Source organism: Brugia malayi (assembly GCF_000002995.4).
Source record: "Brugia malayi strain FR3 genome assembly, contig: Bm_v4_ChrX_scaffold_001, whole genome shotgun sequence".
NCBI lineage: Eukaryota > Metazoa > Nematoda > Chromadorea > Rhabditida > Onchocercidae > Brugia > Brugia malayi.
This window is the reverse complement of record NW_025062479.1, coordinates 16,758,874-16,784,868: the sequence shown is the minus strand read 5'-3', so window position 1 is coordinate 16,784,868 and position 25,995 is coordinate 16,758,874. Positions and strand designations below refer to the sequence as shown.

The window sequence follows — 25,995 nt, the reverse complement described above, 5'->3', positions numbered from 1 at the left end:
TGCACATGTATGGATGGACTTATAAGCATGACAGTACGTACGTGTGTACTTATAGGTATTAGCTATCAGCTGTGTCAGTGCTTAAAACTTTTTCCATTATGATTTAGGCGGAATAGTCTTACTGACATAGATGGATCAGTTCTTACTAACATAGATGAATCAATGACAACATTGAAAATGTTTGTATGGTGATTGAGACTTGTGAACCAGAATTAAAGGATGATTTATTACAGGTGTATGCATACATGGCGATGAGGAATAAAAAACGAGAACTAGAAGAGAAAGGCTGTAAACGATGGCAACAGCTGGGGCTAAATGCTTATGTGGGATGGCGAACAGGACTATTAGCGTACTTGAGAGATAGCCTAGAAAGAAATGAAGTGGTTGAACCTCGCACAACCTTATTACTCGCCATTGTCGCACGTTTGCCACTTAATCCACGCTGTGGTTGGTCCCTTCTATGATCAGATTGTTTCATTTTGCAAGATCATATCAAGTCTTAAGGAAAATATCTCAACAATAAATTGCTAGAAGTGTTTTATGCAGCAGGAGATAAAAGATAAATACCGGTTGCATAATATTTGAATACTTAAAGTACAAAAAATGACACTTGTGCATATGACATTGACATTAACTTTAGTTACGTAGAACTTACACGTGTGGACAAATTCAGAATGGTTTTGAAATTTAACATTTTGAAATTTGACTTTCACCTATATTACATCTTCACTTCTTTAAAGTCTTTTCCACATTTGTATAAGTACAAACAACAATGTTTCGGACGATACGTATATTCATTCCCTCAAGAGTTGGGATATTAAACTACACTAACGGAAGATAAGTGAAGCGTTATGGGAATCGTAAGTCATTCCAAAACTTGTTGAGTCTTTACAGGATTAGAAGGACACAGCAAGGAAATAGCTGCGAAGTTGGCTGATTATTTGGGGAAATTTCCATCGTCTTCTCTCTTCGCTGAAATATCTTTTTGTGACGCACAGCTCTTGTCAAACTTGCAGTGTGAACGCTGTAATGAAGAAGAAAACATTAATGAAAATGAAAAGGATGATAAATTTTGTAAAAGAAAACAACGAAGTGTTGTAAGACACAGTTTTTTTTTTTTTCTGGCTATTGAACGAGGAAATTCCTATTAAAAAAAGTGCAGAATACGAACTAACAACTTCTCTAATTGAAAAAATTCTACCATAATTTCATGATGTCCATATCTCACTTTATGATCAGTTCCATGCTTTATTAAATGCATTTTATAGATGGTTGGCTGGGATAACATTTTTCACCTTGATCAGGATGAATTTACAGTGGAACAGGAATCAGCAGCTATCCTTAAAGGTATTTATGTGAAGTAGTAAACGATTGCTTTTTTTATCCGCTTGTGTGCGAAATTTTTGCGCACAAGCGAATAAAAATAATTCAGTAGGATCAATTCAAGACGTTGAAAAATTATTTATATTTCGTGTGTTTAGCAAAATCTTTTGGACTAGAGGGATCCTAGTTGTTTACATATCACAGAAAATTAAAATAAGAAAACTTTCGTGAAATCTTACTTTCAACAACTTTTTAAAGGACTAAAAGATGAAGAAATACTACATTGCTCAAAGCTAGAAAGTTTGCATTGTAATATTTCACATGAACAAAAACCATCACCATTCCTACCTATTCGTTTTGACCAGAAGTCGAAATAAACTATTTTGCATTGAAGATTCGGCTCTGAAAATAATGTATTATAAAATGGTTGATCATTCGCCTGATGCAATATCTGAATTTGAAACTTTTGCGCATTCGTTGTCAATATTCGCTCGATTGATTGAAGACAGTAGTATCTATGGTTTCGTTGTAAAGCAACTTTTGTCGCATGATTTTCCAAGTTAGTTCATTGTATTTTCTGATAGTTTCAAGAATAGGTAAGTGTGCAGTTATTTTGTTTAATATAATGATTTTCCACAAATGAAAGGAAAAAAGGAACAACCTAAGGTGCATTTCTTCTAGTTCCAAAATTAATTTAAGATATTAAAACTCTAATTTAATCACATTCTTTGTTTTGTTTGAATCTTATAGTTACTGGCAAAAATAAACAAGTTATTATTGCTTGGGAAGTGATGCTGTCTTTACTTCTAAGAGGCTCGACAAATTTTTTACGCAGCGAATCTGATATCTCCGGTTTTCCGTTTCGAAGGGTTGTAATCGAATGCATTATTTGTTGTGCAGCAAAGGTCTGTATATTTTTACTGAGGATTTGGGTAATACATTCAAGTAGCGTCCGGTTTTAAATGTCAAAACCAAAGTTCTAACTTTGCTATTTTTTGTAATTTGAGCGTAAATTAAATACATTACAGTGAGCAAATTCTTTGTTTCAGATAGCTAATAACATAAATGCTTACATGTGTTCCAGTAGTATGAATTTTGAATTACGCACTGATTGTTATAGCTTATTCGATGGAATCATAAAATATTACAGGTGAAGTACAACTTTAGTAATATTTCACAGCTTCTGTAAAGACAAATATGTTTTTGAAGTGTCTTAAAAATATAATTATAAAATTTAAAGGACTTTGATTTTGCGTTTGGAAAGTTACAAATTTTTAAAAATGTTTAACTTCTGAAAATATGGTGGATATTAAAGCTTCCTTTCAGATTATTGATCACAGTGTTTGACATTCTTATGTTGTCTCTCAAATCAAAGCATGCTTCGAAAAGAATATTTTCGAGTGTAACAAATTCTATTTTTCTGTGTAGAAAGGAACAGTTCATTTCATTAGTACGAGAATTATTTATTTTCATCGAATATCTCCCTTCTTCATTTGTTGTTAGTATTATTAGCTATTTCTCCAATTATATTGTACAGTATTCTAATCGAATTGCTTTGCTGAAGAAATCATTGCCGAAGTCAAAACTTGATTTTAAGGTTACATTGTTTTTATTCTTTTTATGCTATTTAATTTTTCTTGTTATCCTAACAATCATTCGTTTCTATCTCCTATTATTTTTCTAACCTTTTTTTTCTCCAGAAATCACAATTAGGAGCGAATACTGTTCAAATAGTACAGATAGTTTAAAATAAAAAATTGCAGAACTTATTAAAAAGATAAAAAATTACAGTGATAAAGGGAGGGAAAACACAAGAAGGATGAATATGAGGCAGAGATTGAGTTAAAAACTACATAAGATATGGTACTGTTTTGGCAAATCACTTTGCGTATATGGAAACTTCTCGCAACAGTATTTAGAGCAGAGACAGTAGTTTTTTTCTGATAGAATTGAATTTTATAGGAAAATGGCAAACGATTTCCTTATTTTGATGTGCAGTGTGCATATAAATTCGTGCATGACATCGTTACAGAAATCGTAACGAACTGTTCCGAAGAGTTTGTTTTTTTATTTTATTTTATTTTTTACTTATTTATTTATTTTTTTTTTTTTTTTTGTAAAGCAAAATTAGATAGAGGCTTCTGCTGCTAAAATTCTTATTTATTAATGGCATCTGATAAACTAAAAATTTGAGCTTTATGTAATTCTGTGAACGCATATAATTTCTTTTGTAATCTGGACTTGAAACATAATATAATTTTCTAATTGACAATTGAAGTTGTTTCAAAAATTTTACTTGAGAACATTAAGCTATTTACAGAGCTGTACTCTCAGAAATTCTTAGTTGTGCTCTCTCTCTACCGGATGAATATTATTCCTTCATAGGTATTAAATCAGTCTTTACAACATTCCTCTCAGCTCATCTACTAGATAATTTTATTGACCGATGTGCAGAAATTATTGCTAAGCAGCAGCATAATTTTGACAGACGGTAAATTTTTTAACAAATAAAAGAGATTATATCTATTAATTCAGTCAAATAGAGAGAAAACAGCATTATCTTGTTTTTTAATTTAAAAAAGATGGGTTTTTAATATATTTTTTAAAAAGTATTATTGCAGAACTGTTACTGCAATGCCGAGCGCATTCCTAGTATCATTACAAAATCGAATTGGAAATTTTCAGGGAGCGAAATTTATTTGTCTTTTACAAACGCTTTCGTCAATTTGTCCATGTAATTTCTCAGTATTCTGATTATTTATTAAAATTCAGCACTCAAATTATTTCAAATTAAGATTAATTTTTATGACTTAGAGAATAGTCAATGAAAATAAGTGAAAATTATTGAAACATTAAAGGGTATGCAAAAAGCATACCAGTTCTTACATTTCTATTCCCTTCTTCATCCGAATAGTCATCTGGGTACGAATGATATAATTTGAGATAGAAAAACTCATTTTACTTTCCAATAGATTCTTATTTATTTTCTGGAATAGTAGATATCAATATAACTGAGTGATATTTGGTATCAACACCACTAAGTAAGACGGAAGAAAATCCACTTCCGAAACGAGATAGGTCAATATGCCGATATTCGAAAGTTCGAAGCTTAGGTCCGAAAAATTGTAACTAACATGACCGTCGCAATAGAAAAATTATTTGGTCAGAATCTCCATTTTTATTTGAAGTTCAGGAGTGGAATATTTTTTCCAGAATATATGTTGAAATAGTTCTCTTTTCTTTCAGTTCTGCTAGTACAAGATGTAGAAATTATCTGTCTGGCAATTTTAAATCGTTTCAAAAATGAGTCATCACTTTCTAAAAAATGGAATGACAGTGCCAAACTGAACGATATCTCAATCCATTGTGATGCGATGGCTGATTTTCTTGCTGAATACTTATTCGGACAAAAGGCTATCGAATTTGCTGTTAGGTCTAGTTAATTTTAAAGTTGCTTTCAAGATTATACCTACTTTAAGCTTTTTCTGTTAGTATAAAAAAATTCCAGAAACTGTTTAATATTCGTAGAATAGAAGCACAACATCATCACTAGTTAAACAGACACTGGTCATTCTGAATTAACGTGATATTGGGGTACGTAAGATTCACGTGTTTATTTGCAGTTGAGTAGTAGATCATATATTGATTATAAACTTTGCAAAAAATTTGCTGAATTTCAGTGATGTGATTTTACCGTGTATGGCACTTCTTGAAACATCTGCTGCATCATTCAACCTTGTATATATTATTTGTAAACGATCTATTATTGTTGGAAGTAATCTGATCAGTTCCAAAAGTGTAGGTGTCTTTTGTCCTGGCAATATTCTTAGTTACACTTTTTTATAAATTCATTCTTTACAAGGACATCATATATCATTCTCTCTATCAGCCGTTCCAAATTTTATTTTAGAAGTTTGCTTTCTTATTTTAAAAATTTTCATATTTAGGAGTATTTTATCATCTTTTTATAGGTTGAAGATTTAGCAAAATCAATAAGTGATCGACTTTCTCGAGAACTGACTTATCCTAGTCCGGATATCTGGACGTTAATTGGCATTACTGATTTTGCAATTCCGCTGCTTCATGTTGCTGATCTCCTACTACTTCTGCTGTCTTACTGCACGGAGAAAGGTTCAACTGTTACTATTGATTGAGAAAAAATTAATACAGTTCAAACATCTTGAAAATCAAATATTATATTTGGTAAAACTTTGTCCTTTAATATGAACATATGAGGATTTCTATGTAAAATGGTAATTTAACTCAACAGTTATCTTTCATTCTGTCGTTCAGTGGCTGGAGAATGAGGTGGAATTATTTTATGCATCGATGCTTATTTTGCATATTTGCAGATATTGTTATTGTTGAATATAGTGTACTTTACAAATTAACTTCAGAAAGTTTTTGCAGTTTTGCCATCTGGATTTCTGATATGCGCTAAACAATATAGCTCAACGTTAGTTTGTATTACTATGGATTGGATGCTAGCACCCAATGAAGTTGACTCACACATGCTTCGGATAAGTCAACTATTTAGTGTATCATTACGAATTGTTTTTGCAACAAATGTGGCTGAGGTGAACTTTTTGCAGAAGATACTATAAATTTTGTTTTCTGCAGACTCAGTTTGGGTAAATTTAAAGAGCAGTATATTCAGAAAATAAGTGGAAAAGAAAGACCAAGGTCTAGTTTTGTATGAAATTCGTTTGTACGTGACTTATTTTCCATAATTTGAATAAAGATTTAGGAAAATCCAATGGAATGGATACAATCCAAGTTGCTGAATAATGAGCTGTTCATTTCCAATATACGGTTGTTAGAGTGCTTTATACGGGTATTGTTTCTCAAGACGTATTCACCTATTCAGAGTAACCACTCTAGAGACCTATCATCTATTATTGATACAGTTAAAAGTCGGTTTTGAATTCATTTGAATTTTATATTAAGTATCTAATTTCTATAACAGGAACGATTCATTTCTGACTAGGTATTTATATATCAAAATATCTTTTTTTACAACTTGTTTATTTTCAGTGGTTTCAGCTTATACTATTTCATTTCTTGATAGCCTTTATATAAAAATGTTAAAAAAGTGAATATAAAACCATTCTCATGCTTTATAATTCAATAAAATAACAGATAAGTTTTACTCAATTTAGATTATGTCCTAATCTTTAGTTATTTGTGATGTGAAGCAAATCAAAGTATAATTACTTATAAATCATTTCTCATATTTTCCCAGTTTCTAGGTGCTGATAAATTTTATTCGCAATTATCTGTTGTTTCAATATTACTGCTTCAAAAGCACATTCAAGTTAAGCGTAGTGTATCATCGAATAATGAGTATTATATTCGCAAGATATGTGGTACTCTTCAACATGCAATGTTAAATGCTCAATTTGATAAAAACGTTCTTTTTAGTAAAGTAAGCCATGCTTTACCAAATTTTTTTTTCACAATATGCCTTGTATCTTGTTTTTTCAGAGATTGTCAACTAGAAAATTTTTAGTCATTTTCTTTATTAATTAGCGGAAGTACTCTTATAAAATGATTTACAGCTAAATCGTCTCATTTTGCATTTGTTGCGGACGCTAGCTGAAATATCAGTGTCTTCTAACTGTTTTCGGGTTTCACTTACATTCTATTTTAATTTCATTTCTACAAATCTTACACCGTCAGATATACGAAATGTTTTTGCAATTGTAAGGAATGCTCGTTATTTGCAGGTATCATATTCAAAGTTTTAGAAAATAACTTTTTTTGTATATTTTTTCTATAAAGGAGAGGAAACTACCAGAGCGCTTTTAGTATTTTAGTAATATGTTAGTTACATCTGTACAGCACTTTATTTACTTCGTTTGAATAAAACGCAACTGTTTAATAGTTACGGAATTACGATCTGTGTTATATCCATCGAAGATAAAAAACAGCAAATGATGAGTATGTATTGACAAAGTTTTGTGGACAACATGTTAATGTAATTTAATTTTCAAAAATTTTCATTTTGGGAACAAATTTTACTAATAATTTGAAGGTAGCGCTAACAGAAGTTTTATTGGGATTATTGCCAAACGAAAAAGTTGAACCAAAAGATGTCTATGTTTTTCCACAAAAAATCCATGCGCATATGAGAATTAACTGCGACGGAACAGTGCTAAATAACTTACAATTTGATGGAAGTGATTGGGTAGAATGCTCTTTTTATACTGAACTTATACTTTTATTATAATTTATTAAAATAATTATTCTTTCGAAAATTAGTTAATTCATGTTTATACTAAGTCAAAACGCCAGCCGCTAAAGATTGCTGGATAATTGAATACATTTCAGAAAGGGAAATCGGCGCCATCATGGAGTGCTTCACTTTGTAATGAACACACTGAGGACATGCATAATGCTAAATTATTTTCTGGATCTTTAAGCAATTTAGCAGTCAGTAAACATGAAGACGATTCTTTCGATGGATGTTGTGCTGCAAAACTTGCTCTTGATTGGTCATTATGTTTATTCGATGGACTTACTGTTTCTTTTTGGTTGTTGCCACAGAAATGCAAGAAAAGGGTGGGATACATTCAGATTTTAATATTGAATTTTGCAGACCCACTTCATGATAATGATTTGGATTTCCAGCCGTCTCGTCATATTACTTTCTAATAACTCAGAATTGATTAGTTCGACATTCCTTTGTAAATGCTTCTATTAAATTTATGCTTAAGATACTAATAGATGGTGTAAATATGTGTCAAACATTTATTGCTCTTTTAATCTAGTTGCTTTCTAAAAAGTTATACATATTCTGTTGCAATAAAAAATCGTTGATGAAAATCGATTTAGGAAATTGTTGGCAGTTTAGAGCAGGTTTATCCAGTTTGTTCAGTGGATACTAATAATTTGAGTTTCCTGCTTCAAGTGTCATTCGATAGCCGCACTTTACATGTGAGGTATTGCTTACCTAAAGTTTTTTTTTTTCTGTTATGTCATTTTTTGTGCGAGTGAAATCTTTAGGCAGTAAATTTACCTGGGGAATTTCTGTACTTGAATAAGCATAACGTACGTTAAAATTGATAGGAGAATGTCCATAAGACTTAAATCCTTATTCCACCAACACCTAACATCCATTGCTTAAAAACTTTATTCCTGTATTATGTTATTTCTGATTAATAATAAATATCCTGTAATCTTTGAGTATTACTCTCAACGGTGAAGTAAAGCAGAGAAGATGTCTTCCATCAGTATTGACGGATGATGCCTGGAACCATATTGTAGTGTCAGTGGTTGTCGTTGACTCGATGCTTTCAGTGCATGTTAGTTTTTTTTTATTTCATTTAAAGTATAGAAAAATTCCTTTTGTATTCAATGGAATTTTATGCAGTTTTTTTTCACTGCAGTTTGTTAGTTTTTTTATTCAAAAAAAAGCTAACAAATGAGCTTGGTTCTAGACTTTCACCTTAAAGCAGACTCGCTTTAATAGTTAGTTAAGAATTCTTAATCTGATGTTTTTCTTGTTCATTCATATTGTTTAGCTTTTCGCATTATGATTTTGCAGATTATAGGTTTGGATTAATTCGCAGCGTTTCATCATGCGTGTGAAACATAAATGCGCAGTATCTTTAGAACAATTATCATTTGTGTTTGGCTTTGGTGCATTGCAAAAAGATCTGGTTTACTCGGAAACATTTTATGAATTATCACCAATTCTTTCATTTCGTGGTAATGTAGCGAACATAAAGTAACTGACTTTTAGCTTAGGACTTTATATATTATTTATTCTATTTCTAAGCTTTTTTAGTAATATAGGTAAATTTCCAACCTTTCTATTTGCATGACATCTTGTTGTCCAACAATCCTCATTTGAGAATGCTGGATGCCATAGTCACAGCGTTTACTTATGTTACAGATTCAGAGGAATAGTAAATGAAGACTAGTTCGGCCTAACATTTGTTTATGAAATTATCCTATAGCCTGTTAGTTAACCTTTTTTCAGGTTCTCTGAAAGCTCCACAAGTGCTTATCTTACGCGCCCTTGGCTGTGATTGCATTTCTTTGGCAGCATGTAATATCAGTTCTCTGATGTTGAGATTGACGTCTCTTTTGTCCTCTCAAAATCTGTTTGTTCAACAAAATGCCGTTCTTAAGCTTTTTGCCGATGTTGAAACTGCATTTGCTTGCCTTCAGCAAGATTTTCTTTTTGTTATAAGGTGTCTGTTCATATAATTCAGTTATTGTTTGTCCCTGTTTATCTGGTAGTATAAGCTTATTTCTCTACGCTGTGCAAAATAAGCGTCGTTCTAACGCGTTGATGTCATAACACCATGTAAGATGAAAGCGTGATTTGTAATATGGCTAAAAACTTTTTTAAACTTAATTCCTGAGTGGATGAACAAATCTCTGAATAATGATTATTTAGAGACCGAATGGCATATGTGCAACGAAAATGCTATTCACACAACACTAAGAAAAAATTGGAGCTTGATCCCTTACCTTCAACTGAAAGGCATCTCTTGGAATGGAATTGTCCAATGGTAAAGCGATTGGGGAAAACCTCTACCGCTGATTGCTGGCTTTCGCTTGGTTCACAAAATCTTTTTCTTTTTATGTTTGCAGAGGTTTCTTCTACTTTTATCGATTGTTGAATCGTGAAGAATGATATCAAGTTATACATGTCATATTGACTTCCTAAAATTGATGTTGGTTTAGATTGAACTCAACAACTATAAAACTCGCACATCTTTCTCCTTATAGTTTTTAATATGCAGCTTCATCGTCATAATTTTTAACACTTTACTGGAAGAATTCCGGTCCTGGTTTTTTTTTAATTTGTGTTTTCTAAAATCTGTCCAAAAATTCCAGGCTATTGACCTAAAACACAGTGCATATGAACAGGCAATTACCTTTCATCTGTTATTCCAATTTCTACGGCGAGTTAGTCCTTTCACAAGCGAATATACCTTTTCAAATGTGTATGACTGCGTAATACGATGTCTGTCATCGTCACTTGCCTGTCTCGGTGCTCAAATGCTTGAGGTAATCATATTATCCAGTTGCTAACAAAGTTTAATTGAAATTATTGGTATTCACTTATTTCAAATGATACAGAAAATGATGATTTACATGTGGTTCTTCAAATAACTGTAAGATTTCAGGAATTTCGAAGTACATGTATTTCATTACCACCCAGGATGAAATGTTCAAGTGGAAGATCGAAACAATGGTTCATTGTTGATCCAGAGCTCGTAGTACGTTTGGTTTGCGCTCCATGGATATGGTTTATTTTTTTCTTTAGCATCTTTATTATTTATTTACTAATGTCTTTAAGTTTATTCCTTGTAACATCTTCAGCAAGGTCTAATTTTTTTTTCTTGATGTTTTATGCTGGGTGTTTAGCTATGAGGTTGTTTGTGATTCTCAGATATCGAATATAATTACGATAATTCTTTTTTAATAATTCTTAATTCCAACTGAAATTGATATATTACGTTTAAATTTTACAGTGGTCATATTATCCACAGTACAATTAAAACTGTGATTTATTAAAAACTGTACGATTTACTTGCAGGAGAGGCCGGGAAAGAATGTTGCAATGGCGTATTATATTAGAAGATATTGCTCACTGCATCTCAGATGAAACAGCAGAATGTTCTGCATTCAGTAGGGGGCAGCTGAAGCGAGTCAGTTTTCTCAAAAAACTTTTTCAGGTAACAGAATTTTAACTTCGATGTTTAATGAAATAGATAAAGAGAACAGTGTTATTCCTTGTAACATCTTCAACAAGGTCTAATTTACCGATTTCATTCAATATTCAAAAAATCTTCACATTCACGACATTTTAAAATTATTCTTAAATTATAATATCAGTCATAAAGTCGGTCAAGCAAAATTAGCTTTCTTAAGCTTAATTTCAGGCCATTTTGGAAATGCTTCAAGATGATAAAAATTACCGAATTGAGATGCAAGATGTTACACCATTAACTGATACTCTATTAACAATTATTCGTATAATGCTAGGTTCATTAGCAGTAGCCGAAGGAATAATTCATCTTTGGAATTTTATATTCCTTTCTCATGCAGCTGCTTACACCTATATCACCTATGGCCATACTGATCATTTCCAATGGCTTCAGCAAGGTCCATCATTCATTACTTCATTTTTGTGAAGACAATTTAGAAGTAACTTAAAAGCGGAAATAATTCGTTACAATCGTTGAGACAAATAAACTCATTTCGTTTTCAACTTTTGACCAATTCACTCTGGTTTTGGCTAACTATTGTAACTCATCAAATTCCTATCAGTTTTAACCAAATGTGATTGCAGAATTATTACAAGAGGAATGCAAATTTGATTTGTTGAAGGATACCGATTTGGTGGGTCGTTTGAAAGATTATGGCAACATACTTGGGAAAAGTTCGCTTTTTGTGCTAGTTCTCATACAACATCATTATGATATAAACTTAATGCAAATTTGGGCTTTCATTTACATTTCATTTTACCAGAACTAATTCTCAATATTTATAGAAATCCTAAATTTTTTAATTGCTTCAGAAATGAAAGATCTCACTCATTTCTTTTTCCAACATTTTTCAAAATGGCTACAGTCAGTAAAGAATCAGCAGCCACAGCAATAATAATGGTCAAGATAGTGACATTAGTTCTCCTTTTTACTATTTCAAAATAATAATTGCAGATCGTGTTGTCGAAGTTTGGACTAAAGAACGTTCGGTAATAAAATTACGGCAAATGTATGATGCAGTATGTTTAGTTGATAATCAAAATAATGAATATTCTGCTGATTCAAAATGCCCTACCACTGTTTGTAAGAAGGGTGTGCTGGATTTGGTTAGTGTCAATTCTTGTTGTATTTTCTTATATCAAACGGGTATATTTTCGAAACTCATCTGTATTTTTATTATCTATCATGCTTCTGGAGTAAAATTTCCCACTGACCTTGGAAATTTTTTCCGGATTTTTACAAAGCTGTAGATTATAGAAGAGATTATTTGGAACTGAATCAAATTCTTTTTTTGAAATGGTTTAAGGTGGTGATTATATTATTGAATTGATTGGGTTAATTTAGGCTTGCAATCTTCGAAGAGCAAAAGGGGAATCATATGAAAGCAGTGAAAATGCTGTTATGAAGGAAGAGAAAAAAGTCGATTGGTTTTGTGATCTTCGCTGTAGTAAGTTTCCTCCTTTTAGTTTCTAATGTATCTTTTTCTGAAAGATTAACAAACGTTTCTGGAAGCACTGTCACTTTCAAGTGGAATAGTAGTGCCTAATATGTTTTTCGAGAGCTGATATATATATCCATTTCCGATTTGAGTTGCACAGCTAGCAAACCATGATCTGTATTAAATAACGGGTGCTTTCCTGATATTAGCTACTGGATTATTGTTGTTTCTCATTTTGCAAAATGTTCAAAAGTGGCTCATATTTTTCACTTCTTATCTTGCAATAATATTATATTAAATAACGGGTGCTTCTTTTCTGTTGCTACGACTTTATTTTGTCAACTGTATTCACATTCATAATTTTGAAGATGTGAAATAATTTTACAATTTTGACCGCAATGTCCTTTTTTACTTCGTAACAATTTTTTAATTCCATTTTTTCTTGTTTTTTTTTTTTGTTTTTTTGTTTTTTTTTTTTTTTTTTTTTTTTTTTTTGCTAGACAATAAACATCTTCAGGATGTTTGGAACAGTTAGCATTAGTTGTTCAGAATGCACCAGATGCATCTTTTACTGAACTTGTAAACATGCGCATATCGTGGCAAGCTGTAGTGGTTCTATTAACAAATCAGTCTGATGAACGGTTTCGAGATCATGTGTTCAATTTACTGAAACACATTTTGGTATTTTTTCTTTCTTGCATCATAAAAATGTAACTCAGCTAGTTTTTCTGCTGAAACATAATTCTAGAGTCACTCGTCGCATAAATATTCTAAAAAATTCATTAGACGTAAATTAGACTTTAAAAAGGTATGGATTTTATTTTTCAAGCTATCAACCCGTTTTAGCTTCGAGCAGATTCAGAAATGCGATCCGATTTCATAAAAAATGATGGATTTGAGTTACTTTCGAGCCAAATGAGGGGTTATCCTATTACAGATGAAATAGCCTCATCACTGTTCTCGTTGCTTTTTGAAGAACCAATTCGTTTCAGCGATGAGTAAGTTCATGATATCGAGTTAATGTAGCGAGAAATGGATAGATCCTAGCCTTATAATAAAATTTGCTAATTTCAGGCTGGGTTCAGATCATGTTCCGTTTTTAAAACTGAATCAGTTCAAGTATCTCTCACTGAAAGCAATATTTGTTTTATGGGAGGAAAGCGTTCGTCATTCGAACTTGCATACGTACTGGAATATTTCATCCATGTTGATAACAGTTAATTTGATCATTTTTACTTTTTATTAATTTGATCGTTTTTACGTTTTATTACGCTTCAGTGAACGTTTCCATGAAACTTTTGTGTTTTAAAACACCATATTAGTCACAGTGTTGAGAGATACTAAACCATCCATCTCCTATGTATCGTGGGATGATTATAATTTGGATGCAGTATGAATTCTTTGAAAAAAATTGAAGTACCGAAATCTTGCTTTCCTGTAGAGGAGTGCAGTTGCATGAGGCTATGAGGTATTATAAATTTCCTAAAATATTTCAGTCTATTACCAAAATATTCTTTTAGTTATTCAACGAAAACGAAATGCTAATGCAAGCAATGATAAACTCAGGATTATGCACTACTGTTGTATCCGTTTTAAGGCGAATTGCTTCACTTCCTCCCATGTATGCCGTCTATTTTTACATTTAAAAATCATTTTATGCTAATGACAAATTTTTATGGTAAGGAAAAATTTTGCTTAGCGTGCAAACATGATTAATGTTGAAATTTTTTCTGTAGAACAACCGATTTGATTCACGGAAGCGCAACAGCTCCGTTTATGGAATGTTGGTTTGGTATCGTGAGGAGAATTATACGCTTATGTTTGCCTTATCGGTAGGATATTGAAGTTTGCGAAAGTTTAAGAATTTACGTTATTTTGCTTTGGAATTTTCAGATTTTTCCTTTTTTTTTTTTTTTTTTTTTTTTTTGATTGTTATTCAGTAAAAAAAATCTTTCCAGCAATTCACATTTGTACAGTATGTGTCAGGAGATGCTATGGTTGCTGGAAATGGCAGTCCTGAACGTGGACATTCAATCAGAAAGAATCACTCGTCAAGGTCTTACCTGTGTTTATAGCCTATGGTTCACAGTGCTACAGGAATTCTACCTAAGTAATGGTAAATTTTATTTTCGAGACGTTTGGAAATTTTTATTTTTGGCATACTTCATTTTATGCACAGAGTAGTAACCTGGTACTGCATAGTCAAATTCTCAATATGTTGAAATTTATTTCACATTCTGAAGCGAATGCAATGCCCAACAATTTTCACGTTCTCAAATTTGAGTAAGCTTCTATACTAATAGGAAAAAATTGATACCTTTTCTACATACCTTTCTCTACGTCTCCGTTATAAACATTTCTTCACTCATCATTTGATAGCTATAGCATCTTCTTTTTTACCATGCGACTTAGAGTACCTTTTATTGAACGAACTAACATGACTCAGTAAAAAGTCATTTATGACATTTTTTTTTTTAGTTTAGACAATTTTCGTAGGGGCAGGAACTCATAGAAAAACGTTCAAACTGTTACATTTGTTCTTTCTTCTCAACTTTTAAGGTAAGTCAAACTGGGATTCAATGAGTGACTTGTTAGCTGCTGGTGAAGAAAGTGCTGATGATGTAGTGGATAACGAAATGCAGAGTGATATAGCGCCTACCAGTAATTTTCTGTCCGAAACGCTTTCTGCAGTAGTTGGAACGATTGCTGATTTCCGAGGTTGTATATTTCCCATTTTAAAATGCATGTCTCTTAATAGAAATTTCGCAACCTGCGAACATGTCTATTTTTTTCTTACTCTAATTTTCGGTCGTAACTTACAAAACATTTGAATTAGATTAGTTAGACCACTATACAATGCTTAACCTATTGTTTTCTTTCCAGGTAGCTGGAAAAATTCTTTTTATCAAAGAGTTAGGCAAGAATTTGACAACGAAATCATTGAAAAATAGGAGATACAGCGGTGTAGGCAAAGAAACTCAGAATTTTAGTAAAAAAAAAAAATCGTTTTATGACATTTCAGACAGGAAATTCTTCTATAGAAATAGCTATAGCAAACGCTTACCTCCAATAGGTGAACGCGCGGAACGTCTGATATTTTGTGTCACTGAGATTTCACATTTTTTTACTAGCATGCCAGTGAAATCACTTGAAGCTGTTACAAATCAAGAAATGAAATTATTTAAAATATTCCTGTCATTCCTATCTCTAGTTTGTAAGCAAGTAAGTTTTCACTATTTCATTTAATTTTTTTAGAAAATTTCAAAAGTTTGAATTATGCTTTATCTTATTTATTCATCATCCCATATAACAGCTCACTTATTTTTGCTCGAAATTTCGATTTCATTTTTTCTTTTTCTTACCCCTATTAATGATAGATATTCATTTCTTTTTAGAATGACACACGAATAGTAACTTTTGAGCATCTCAACAATAAACAGCGATTGATGAATATCTGTGGTGAGCGTATTGGACATTTATTTGGTCCACTTATTGCTTTTGTACTTTTTCCGGCATCAACAAAGGCTAGCAAATTGAGCTTCGTTACATCCAATACAGGAAGAAATGTTGGTTTTCTCATTATAAATTGTCAAAGAACTTGAAATCACTTTCAAAAATAATTCTTTGAAATAAATTAAAAGCACGAGAGAATCTCTTTGCCTAATCTTTTTTTTTCTTTTATATTTGATAAGAGATTTTTATATTTTTCACTCCAAAAGGCAAAATTTTTTTAGCAACGACTTTTTCAGGGAAACAGCTGGGAAATGAAAAGACGTTTAATGATTGTGAAGATGTTAGTGTCAAACAAAAATCACCTAAAATCCCTTCTTGGTGCCAATTTGGTTAGCTTTGAAATTTTTTTTTTTTTGAATGTTGGAATATTTATTATTAATATCGAAAAAAAATGGATATCATTTTCAAAATTAGAGTTCATGGTTTTTGTTCAAATACGACAAAATTTTTTTCAAAGATCATACACATTTATTTAAGGAATACCAGTGTGCGCTAAACTTGTCGTTGCATGAATTAGCATTATTGAATACTATCGAGGATTTGGACGTTCAAAAAGATATTGAAAACCTAATTAGATTTTTAAGGAAATTACAGATTGAATCTCCTCTAGCGACTTTAGATGCTGGTATTAGTTTTTTTTTTTTTTTACAAAATCGCTTAATGGTATTGTAAAATGCGCTTCGAAGGATGTTCACTAATTTACAGAATGAAAACTGTTATAATTTGAGACCGCTATAATAATTTATAAACTGCTATAATAATCTTACTTCACTTATCGATGCGTTTATCCACAGTGCTAGAACGGATACTGAATGGAAAAAAGTGCTTTAAAAATAGTGTTGTAAAATGGTTCACTCTTAATTTGGCGCTAGATTTTTTAATGTATTCATGAAAGATAGTAAGTTGACATTATTATATTATTAATATGGTGTGGCTTAGGATTAGACAAATTAATTTTTTTTTTTTTCATGTATTTACATAGTTTAGCCTAGTATTTTAGATGTTTGACTTACAAATTATGTTTCTAGATCGACTTATGTCTTTGAATATGGATGAGTCATTGGCTATTCATGGTTACCTGGAATATAGTAACAAATTTTTAACGAGGGTACAACAAAGAGCAATTCGTTTTATTGTTGAAGAGAAACAACAAACAAAGATTCGAAGCGAGGTTTTAAAGTTTTTTTTTCATTTATTCTGGAATTATTAAGTTGTTTAACTTTTAGATAGTTCTATCAGGTTCTTAATTAGATGTTCACATGTCTGCTTCCAAATAAAAAAGTAATTTCCCTCGTGTGTGAGGCGACTATAATATGGCATTAAGCTAAGTATAGAATACTGCTTCTCATTCTGCACTATGTTATTTTTTTTTCTAATTCAATCATTTGTATATAGCCACATATGTTTAAGTTTATGCTGTGCTTTGTATTATTATATATTATAGGTAGCAATGCAAATGACATGTCGAGTTGTAGAAGATCAGAATTTGCTACGAAAGAACTTTATGAAAACTTGTCGAGAGTCAGAACTAAAAAATATGGCTGCTAACGTATTTTTAGACGGTTTATTGGTAATTTTGTTTGATAATTAATGTTAAGCAGTATTTGTTGATTGTGATTGATTAGGCATGGTATATATTTGGTAACTTGTCTAGGTCGACCCACTCATTTCTTAAATAAACACAGTTTGTCATTTCTTCTCATACTGTCTTAAAACATAATAAATTCGTGTCATACATTTACCGATCTAATGAGTTTGTTAATAAAATGTTATTTTAAATTACCAAACAAAATGGGTCACAGAGACTGTCATACGAAGATTTAATGTAAGACATAAACTTAAGTTCTTGTATTTCATTATATCACAGAATTCTTAATTGTCCTTTATCTTTCAAATCATTGCATTAATTTTTATTCACTGTTTCATAAAAGTATTCAATATTCCAGACAGAGCTTTGTCATCCGGAAGGTCTTTTTTATGATGCAGAATCATGGCCATCGAGTTGGGCACTTGACCCAACAGAGGGACCAAATAGGGAGCGTCGTAGATTGATGCCTTCACATTTATCGTTTGACATAAAATTTTTGCGGCCACAGTCGATAAACAAGATCAAAAAGCGGAAAAAATCTCCCCCTCTATTTCATTTACTGGTTAGTTTAAAACAAATAATGTTGGCATGAAATAGAAAGCTATAAAAAATCTGAAGTGATTATCCCAACGTCCGTTCTGGTAAAAGATGTGAAAATTAAGCTGATAAAATAAACGGTTTATTCTCCTCCAATTTGCCTGATTGATAAAGACTTTAACATTATTTTAATACTAATATGTGTAATAGTAGATAACTTATTGCTATAAAACATTTTGAACTATGTAGTTAACTACGAAAAAGTTAAGAGATTAGTTTATACACCAAATTCGTGTGATTATTTTTTGCAGAGCGATCTGAGAGGAAACATAAATGAATTGAGCTTAGAAGATGGTTTAGTACCTGGTGAACGCATCATTTTATCACTCTCAGCTGTGGTTGTGAGATCGACAGTTGAAAGTAGCGGTGAAATTCTTGCTGGCGACAAAAGATTTTACTTTCACAGTGATTACACAAGATCCGTACAGGTTTGCTTTTCATTTGCTAATTTTATGTTTAATATATATATAATATCTGTTTGATAAACTGACAGTATTGCGTAAGAACATGTGGAATGTTTAATTTTACCATGTCTGCTGTTCTATAACGACTAATTAGCAAAACAAATTCTTGCTTGAATTCCTTCTTAAATATCTTTAAATAATTGCTTTGCTAATTAATTTATGCATGTGCTCTTTAGTGTTCTTGCTTTTCAAATGATGGTATTCTAATTTATCGAACAGTTTCACTTCCAGAAGAGGTTAAGTCGTACCAATACACTGTTCATTCGATGGAGCTATGGAGACTTGGTCGAAATCTATAAGCGGCATCATCTTCTGAAAGATACCGCTTTAGAAATTTTCTTGTCAGATGGCCAAACTTATCTTATTGTTTTTGAAGATCAAGCGGTCAGCTTTCAATTAATTTATCTATTTTCCTAATGACTCTTATTATTTTTCTGCTTAAAATCAGTTTTGTTTGTTAAGAAAAAGGAATATTTATTTTAATAGTCGTTGTGATTTTTGCTTCTTTAACTGTTTCATCTGGTCATTTTCATTTCTCTGATTACAAATAATAATATAAAAATATTTTTCAAGGTACTACTTAGCTGTTGGGTGCGCATAATCTAAAAAATTGTGTTTCAGAAGCGGGATCAGTTTGGTTTGCAAATACTTTCATCCGATTTATGCAAATTGTCCAGTTTTTCGAATGTATCTGTACAATCAGCCACACAGTTATGGCGGGAGGGAGCGATCACCAATTTTGAGTTAGTTTTTATTACAGAACAGAATAAAAACTGTTCTTTCCCACTAAGCTTCTCTATAAAATCTGTTTCACTGTGTTTTCTTACAAACTCACTGTTTGATTTCTTTATTGGGAAAAGTCCGATTTTATTCAGAATTGCTTAAACTTAGTTTGTAAAGACTTAATTTGGTTTACGATGGTTTCATTTCACCAGTTTTGAAAGTATTATTATTTACCAACAGTATCTTTTCGAAGTAAAATATTATTAATATTCAAAGTTAACTTGTGGATTTAATAAATAATCAAGTAAGTTAGAGTATATTACAATGAATTTTTGAATTCACTTAAACTCTGTCATCTTTAATCTTTCATTCGCTTTGTCACTTGCGTTTCTTGTAGGTATCTGATGCAGTTAAACAAGTTGGCTGGTCGTTCATATAATGATCTTATGCAGTACCCAGTATTTCCATTTGTTCTTTCGGATTATAAATCCACTGTATTGGATCTCACTAATCCAATCTCATTTAGGTTCATTTTAATTTTTAGAGTCGTGATCATTTGAAAGTTCATTGCTATTTAAAAAGGTAATTATTTTACTAAGATGATGCTTGACGCACTTGACATTATAGCTATAATGAGTAAGTAGTAGGCAACTTTGAAGGTTTTATTTGGTTTTTTATATAACATTGCAACACATTTTGGTTACATACCGAAGTATAAATATAGACTTTTTTTTATAAGTATAAACTTTTTTATCCACGAATATTTAGAATTTTTATTCAAGACGCAATAAGCAGAAGTGGAACTCTAGTCTTATAGTAATTGTAATATGTTTCATAGATTGTTGCTTAAACTTACTGTTAGTGCTATTTGTCAATAGAACTATAATGAAGTGCATAAAGCAATTTATATTACTGAATGGGTCTTCGGTAATTATATCATAATGTCATGGTGTTATAGCTGAAATGTTGCAAATTATTGCAAATTTAATTGTGGTCTGTAAGTCATTACTTTTCTCTTACTCAAGACTGTGTCTTTGCAGAGATTTAAGCCGCCCAATGGCAATTCAGGATAAACGGTTAGAGAAACATTATCTCCGAAAATACAGTTATCTTGCTCGAGAGGAGGTTCAAGCAGTATCTGGTTGCGGTTCACCATTCATGTTTGGACCTTATCATTATGGAAGTCATTACTCGAATATCGGTATTGTCGCACATTATCTTGTTAGATTGCCACCATTTACCGACATTGCGCTAGAATATCAAGGTAAATTATCCCCAACTTTCGCCCTTTTTTGAATGTGGAATTTCTGAAACCAAATTTTCAGAGGCAGCAATCGTATGTTTTTGTTCTAAAAGCTTTACGCTACTAATGAAAGGGAGTTTATCCCCGCGACCGAATACTTGATTAAAGTTTTTGATAACCAGAGGAGTGCACGAAATTTTAGAATTTGCAGAGAAGTGGCGAGGTTTTGGGTTGGAAGTTCATTTAAAATGACTGTTAAATGCTCCAAATTAATAGAAGGAAACTCATTATCGTTGTTATTTTACAGACAACAATTTCGATATTGCTGATCGATTATTCAATTCAATTGAAACCACATGGCGTTTGGCAAGCTTTGATTCAACCACTGATTTCAAGGAACTTATTCCTGAATTCTTTTATTTGCCTGATTTCTTGATGAATAAGGAAAATCTAAATTTAGGAATGCGTCAGAATGGTGATATTGTGGATGATGTTATTCTGCCGAAATGGTATCAAATTTATTACAAATTTTAAGAATTTTTCATGTCGACTATGACTGTTAGATTTCAAAAATTAATGAGCCATAGGGAAATTCAGTACTCCATACGTAGTGTTTGAACACGTGACAAACTACTATTTGACAAACTACCGGGAAGGTTGTCAAAATGAAAAAAAAAAAAATAGTACTAAAGTATTTTATAGGCCTGAAATCTCAGAATTTCTCTCTTGCGGTACATTGTCTCTCGAATAGGATACCTTAATACAAAATATGTGTTAATTATCTTTTGGGATCATTTTAGGTGTCAAGGATCAGCACGTTTATTTGTGCTTATTCATCGACAGGCACTTGAATCTTCATTTGTTTCATCAGCGCTGAATTACTGGATCGACCTAATTTTTGGCTATAAGCAAACGGGGAAAGCTGCGATCGATGCAATCAACGTGTTCCATCCCGCGGTATTTTGTTTAGTCTTGTGATTAATTTCTCCTTTTTTTTACTGACATAAATGGTAAGGATGGTGTGTTCCTGAAGAGTGTTTTGTTCGTAACTGAAAACGTTATAGACATACAGGATGAATACGGTGCATGGCTTAAACGACGAATATGACGAACTTTCGATCTCCGCCCTAAGAACTATGATACAGACCTACGGACAAATGCCATTACAGCTTTTTCGTTCACCTCATCTTCCACCTTTGTGTGGGAAAATGCATCAAAATATTCCCAGCATTTCATTGGTAGAGTTTTAAATTTGGGATACTGTAAAATTTTATATTCCGCCTGGGAATTTGGGTAACCTAGAATATTTTGTTGAGTAAAGCTTTAAGCTATCCAAAATTAGATGTCCTTATTTAGTAACATCGTTGGGTGCTGATTTACTGTATCACTAGTTTACTCAAAAAAAAAAAAAACTTAGATATATTTTTGCAGAATCCACTGGACACGGTGAGAGGAATAAGATGGGGTGAATTTATAGGGAGTCCGGATACCGAATTCGGAAACTTAACAGTTGTTCTAAATCAAAAACTGCCGAGTAGTGATTGGTCTGGCCGCCTTGTTGCATTCTCAGAAGGAACTTGTTTTGCATTCCCGAGCAATACATGTTTTATTTATAAGGTTTGAAATAATTTTTTGTTTATAAAGTTCAAAATTAATAGTAATTATAATCCAATGAATGTGACTTCTTTTGTATGTGTGAATCTTTCAGGAAGGCAATGCTTAATTAGATCAAGCATCAGTCTTATAATTTCAGAAGTACGGGGCTACTAGTAAATTTAACTTGTTAATGATATGAACACATAAAATAAGGTTCTGAAGAAAAATATTATCTTTATTTTCTCACATTATGTTAATATTTTGATCGACTAAAAACATGAAGAATTGTCTTCTAGTATGGGGAAGGAGTTCGACCGCGAAACCTTTGCAGTTATGGATTAGTAACTTGGCGACATAATGATGGGATACTTCGATTGCGTCTTCATGAACCGAAGCTTTGGTGGGATTTGGCCAGTTACCATACGTATAATGTAGGTTGATTTTTTTGTCATAAAAGCTGTGCCTTATTTTACTATGGCTCTTAAAATGTTGTATTTTATAGCATAAAGTGTTTGGAAAACATGGAAGAAGGGAGCTGCTTATTTCATTTTTTTCTCGTATAGTTCAATTAAGCTTTTATAGATCTAGCGTTAAACTTCAAGTTGAGTGAAATTGACGATTAAGTTAATTTGTTTGGCGTAGTTATAATGAATATTGCCTTCATTTACCTTAATGTGACTTAAGTTGTACAAACTTAAGTAGAAATGCACATGAATTTATTTAATCCTTTTCTTTTATGTGAAATATTTGATTTTCAGGTGGTGACAACAGCTTATTGTGTTTCATTTGATTTGCTGTTTATAGGACTTTCATGTGGTATTATACTCACTTACCGTATACAATTAAGCGAATTTGTAGGTTCATTAAATTGTTTGATTTTATTTTTCCTTTTTTGTGTCTTCCCTTTCTTCTCTATTTCGGTGTGAGATTGTGAAAAATATTTTACTCATTTATAGCTATTTCTTTACAGGGTGTGAAAGATTTTGCACTTCTAAAAACGCTGTATGCACACGATACTGCAGTACGTGCATTAGCAGTTTGTGGTAATTTTGCTGTTGCGGCTAGTGGTTGCGACATGGGTAAAATTTGTATATGGGATCTAAATCGTTTATCGTATGTTCGGACTCTTGTTCCGGGTAATAGAAGAGAAGTGCAGTTCATTTGTATAAGTCGAACTAGTTGTGACGTGGCTATCGTGGCTTATTCCGGTATAATTTTTCAGTTTTGTATATTTGAAAATATTTCTACTTAATTTTTATGCTTAAAAATTTTGGCTTTGGGTTCCAAATTTTGATTTTCGTAATAGCTATTTAGGAACTTTTTTCCTAACTAATAAATGAGACTGTTAAAACCTCGTCTTGATCATACTATATGTCGTCACTTTTTATGAAGTAAACTGTTTTGCTTACCACCGCCAACCATTGTCCATTATTATAATTACACACAATAAAATATACGTTTTGTGGACTAAAGAGTTTAGTCCTGTTGTTTTTATGTAGTTGCACAAAACTGCAGGTTATGGGAGCAATGTAACACTGAAAACTATCAACGGGTTAGAAATCGGTAGCATCGATACCGATATCGTTGTTACTGCAATTGCTATGACATCAATTTCGGAAGGAACTGCCGTAAATTGTGTTTTTCTGGGAATGCAAAATGGAGTGATTAGGTATGAAATGGTTTTTTTTATTTTAAACAGTATATAGGAGTGGAAAACTGCTAAAATACTCATTTTTCCCAGGATATATTTAATTTATTTGTTAATATTTCATAAATCACTGCAAATCAGTATATTTTGGGTCTGCGGTAGATTTTTGTTTTCAAAAGATTTCAAAATTAAACTAACATCTAAAGATTTTTGGATTATCGTTTAATGTCATTAGATCATCGCTTTTGAATTTTTCAATTAAAGTTATTTCAATTTGCCAGAAAATTTAAGAATATTTGATATGTGGACAATGAAATTTGTACGTGATATCGTCGATTATCGGTTTCTTGAACCTGTTGTCAGGTTTGTTTGAGCAGTTCTTTCTAAAAAATTGTGTAAATCTGAATTGTAATTTCCAATTGATGATTGTGCGGATAACTTTTAAAATTTCCATTTTTTCCCAAGATGGTTGCTATTTGTGTTTAAAATACGTATTATAAGATAGCAGACTTAGTACGAACGTGAAATAAATGCTGTCATTACTGTCGTTTCTTTCTTTCAGTATTAGTTTTTCAAATCGATGTACGAGGTTGTTCGTTAATTTCTCATCCGGTCGGGTATTGTGCTGGCAAGGAGAAAATCTGCAGCCAAAACGACCACCATCACTGAGCATTATTAGCGATATGTGAACTTTTTTGGGTCTCTTTATGTTATGATAATATGAATTGCCTGTTCACTGTAAATTAGTTTTTTTTCTTTTTTTTTTTTTTTTTTTTTTTGATTTTACTGACTATTTCTAAAAATAGCTACGGTTCGAATTACTTTTTCTGTTAATATTTGGATAGTTAACACGTGCTGTAACCTCCACAGTTTTCTTCGTTATTACCACAAATAATGATCTACTATTCTGGTTCGGAACATCAACTTTGTTGTCAACTCCATTTTGCTTGTTCCCAAATTATTCCATCTTTGCAGTGATTTAAATTAGTTTTTACTGTTGTAGCATTCCGATTAATTAACTGTGCCATCCCTAAAATGTTATATACATTTGTTAGATTACGACTCTTTTTTTGGTTTTTTCATTTTACAAATACGATAAGTATTATATTAGTTCCACTGTAATTTTCCATAATTAAAATGAAAGAAAGAAAATATAGAGGTGTTAAATAGTTACAGACCAAATCATTTTATGCGGTATCTCTTTTTTCAGTGAATTGGAAAATGGATACTGCTTCATTTCTAATCTCCTCTGGTATTTCTTTTAGGATGTGCTATTCTTTTTTCTTTTGTTAAATTTATTCTTTTGTTTATTGGGTTTAACTGAAGCTCGCTCAACTTATGAAAAATTTGTTCCTTGTACTATGTACTTCCCTTATTTTTTCCATTGTTCTTTTTATTAAATTGTTACGTTTTGAGCGTGGCTAATATTTCCTAATTGTTCATTCGAATTATTCAAATCAGTCTCTTTGTTTTCTGTTACTGAAATTGACCCGAAAAGTTCTGTGTTTTATTTTGTAGCATTCAAGATAATAAACTCTTCAGTATTTTAAATATGTTAGCTGGCGTACATCTCATTTCGGAATTTATTTTTGAAAAAGTGTCCTCCCAAGTCCATTTTGTTAAATTAAGACATATCAAATTTCCACAAATTTTTCTCATCTGCTTTTCTAATATAAAAGGGTAATTCTATTATTTTCGGGATCTTTAGTTTATTTGATTTTATTCACATGTAGTAATGTTAAGATCATAAAACGTTACAAAAAATTTCCAAGGCAAGCAGTTAAGGAAGTTGGTTATCTTTGATATTTTAAATTAATAAAATTCCTATAAGGTTCTCGATTGATGCTAGAATATTGAAGCTCAAATAGCAAATGTTCTGACAACATTTTCCCGAAACTTAATTCTCAATGACATTTAAGGTGATAGGGGAATGCCTTTCCATGACATTCACTTAATAATTAGTGAAAGAGATTTATTGGGAGGGAGAAAAAACCTTTTTCTATTAAAAGCTATAGCTCTTCTATTATGATGATTTCGAACGACATAGCATCATGCAATAGGCGCACACTTTTCAATTAATTTCTATATTTGCGTGACACATTCCCAATGTTGAAATTGAGTATGATTGAATTAG

General features: G+C 31.8%; 1 protein-coding gene across 1 annotated transcript; it reads left to right on the top strand.

Moving 5' to 3' along the window:
- Positions 1 to 185: 185 nt before the first annotated feature.
- Bma-lyst-1 (Uncharacterized protein) lies at positions 186 to 24,550 on the top strand (the record flags this gene model as incomplete). Its single annotated transcript, XM_043075112.1, has 59 exons — positions 186 to 447; positions 895 to 1,097; positions 1,269 to 1,347; positions 1,718 to 1,882; positions 2,074 to 2,228; positions 2,373 to 2,473; positions 2,836 to 2,920; positions 3,286 to 3,380; positions 3,644 to 3,814; positions 3,945 to 4,057; positions 4,570 to 4,756; positions 5,004 to 5,121; positions 5,295 to 5,454; positions 5,734 to 5,900; positions 6,566 to 6,748; positions 6,882 to 7,049; positions 7,358 to 7,510; positions 7,654 to 7,817; positions 8,172 to 8,259; positions 8,538 to 8,627; positions 8,877 to 9,033; positions 9,308 to 9,521; positions 9,731 to 9,929; positions 10,174 to 10,347; positions 10,467 to 10,588; positions 10,880 to 10,991; positions 11,226 to 11,448; positions 11,636 to 11,725; positions 12,006 to 12,157; positions 12,396 to 12,498; positions 13,007 to 13,170; positions 13,336 to 13,487; positions 13,564 to 13,651; positions 14,010 to 14,110; positions 14,226 to 14,321; positions 14,448 to 14,605; positions 15,049 to 15,207; positions 15,512 to 15,711; positions 15,885 to 16,055; positions 16,239 to 16,331; positions 16,480 to 16,627; positions 17,031 to 17,173; positions 17,447 to 17,572; positions 17,949 to 18,152; positions 18,439 to 18,615; positions 18,883 to 19,035; positions 19,273 to 19,394; positions 19,772 to 19,900; positions 20,415 to 20,638; positions 20,925 to 21,126; positions 21,418 to 21,574; positions 21,682 to 21,855; positions 22,049 to 22,234; positions 22,510 to 22,644; positions 22,972 to 23,067; positions 23,184 to 23,421; positions 23,729 to 23,882; positions 24,153 to 24,224; positions 24,424 to 24,550. 59 exons carry the CDS (start codon positions 186 to 188, stop codon positions 24,548 to 24,550), a joined length of 8,802 nt encoding a protein of 2,933 aa, XP_042931046.1.
- Between the last annotated feature and the right edge of the window lie 1,445 nt (positions 24,551 to 25,995).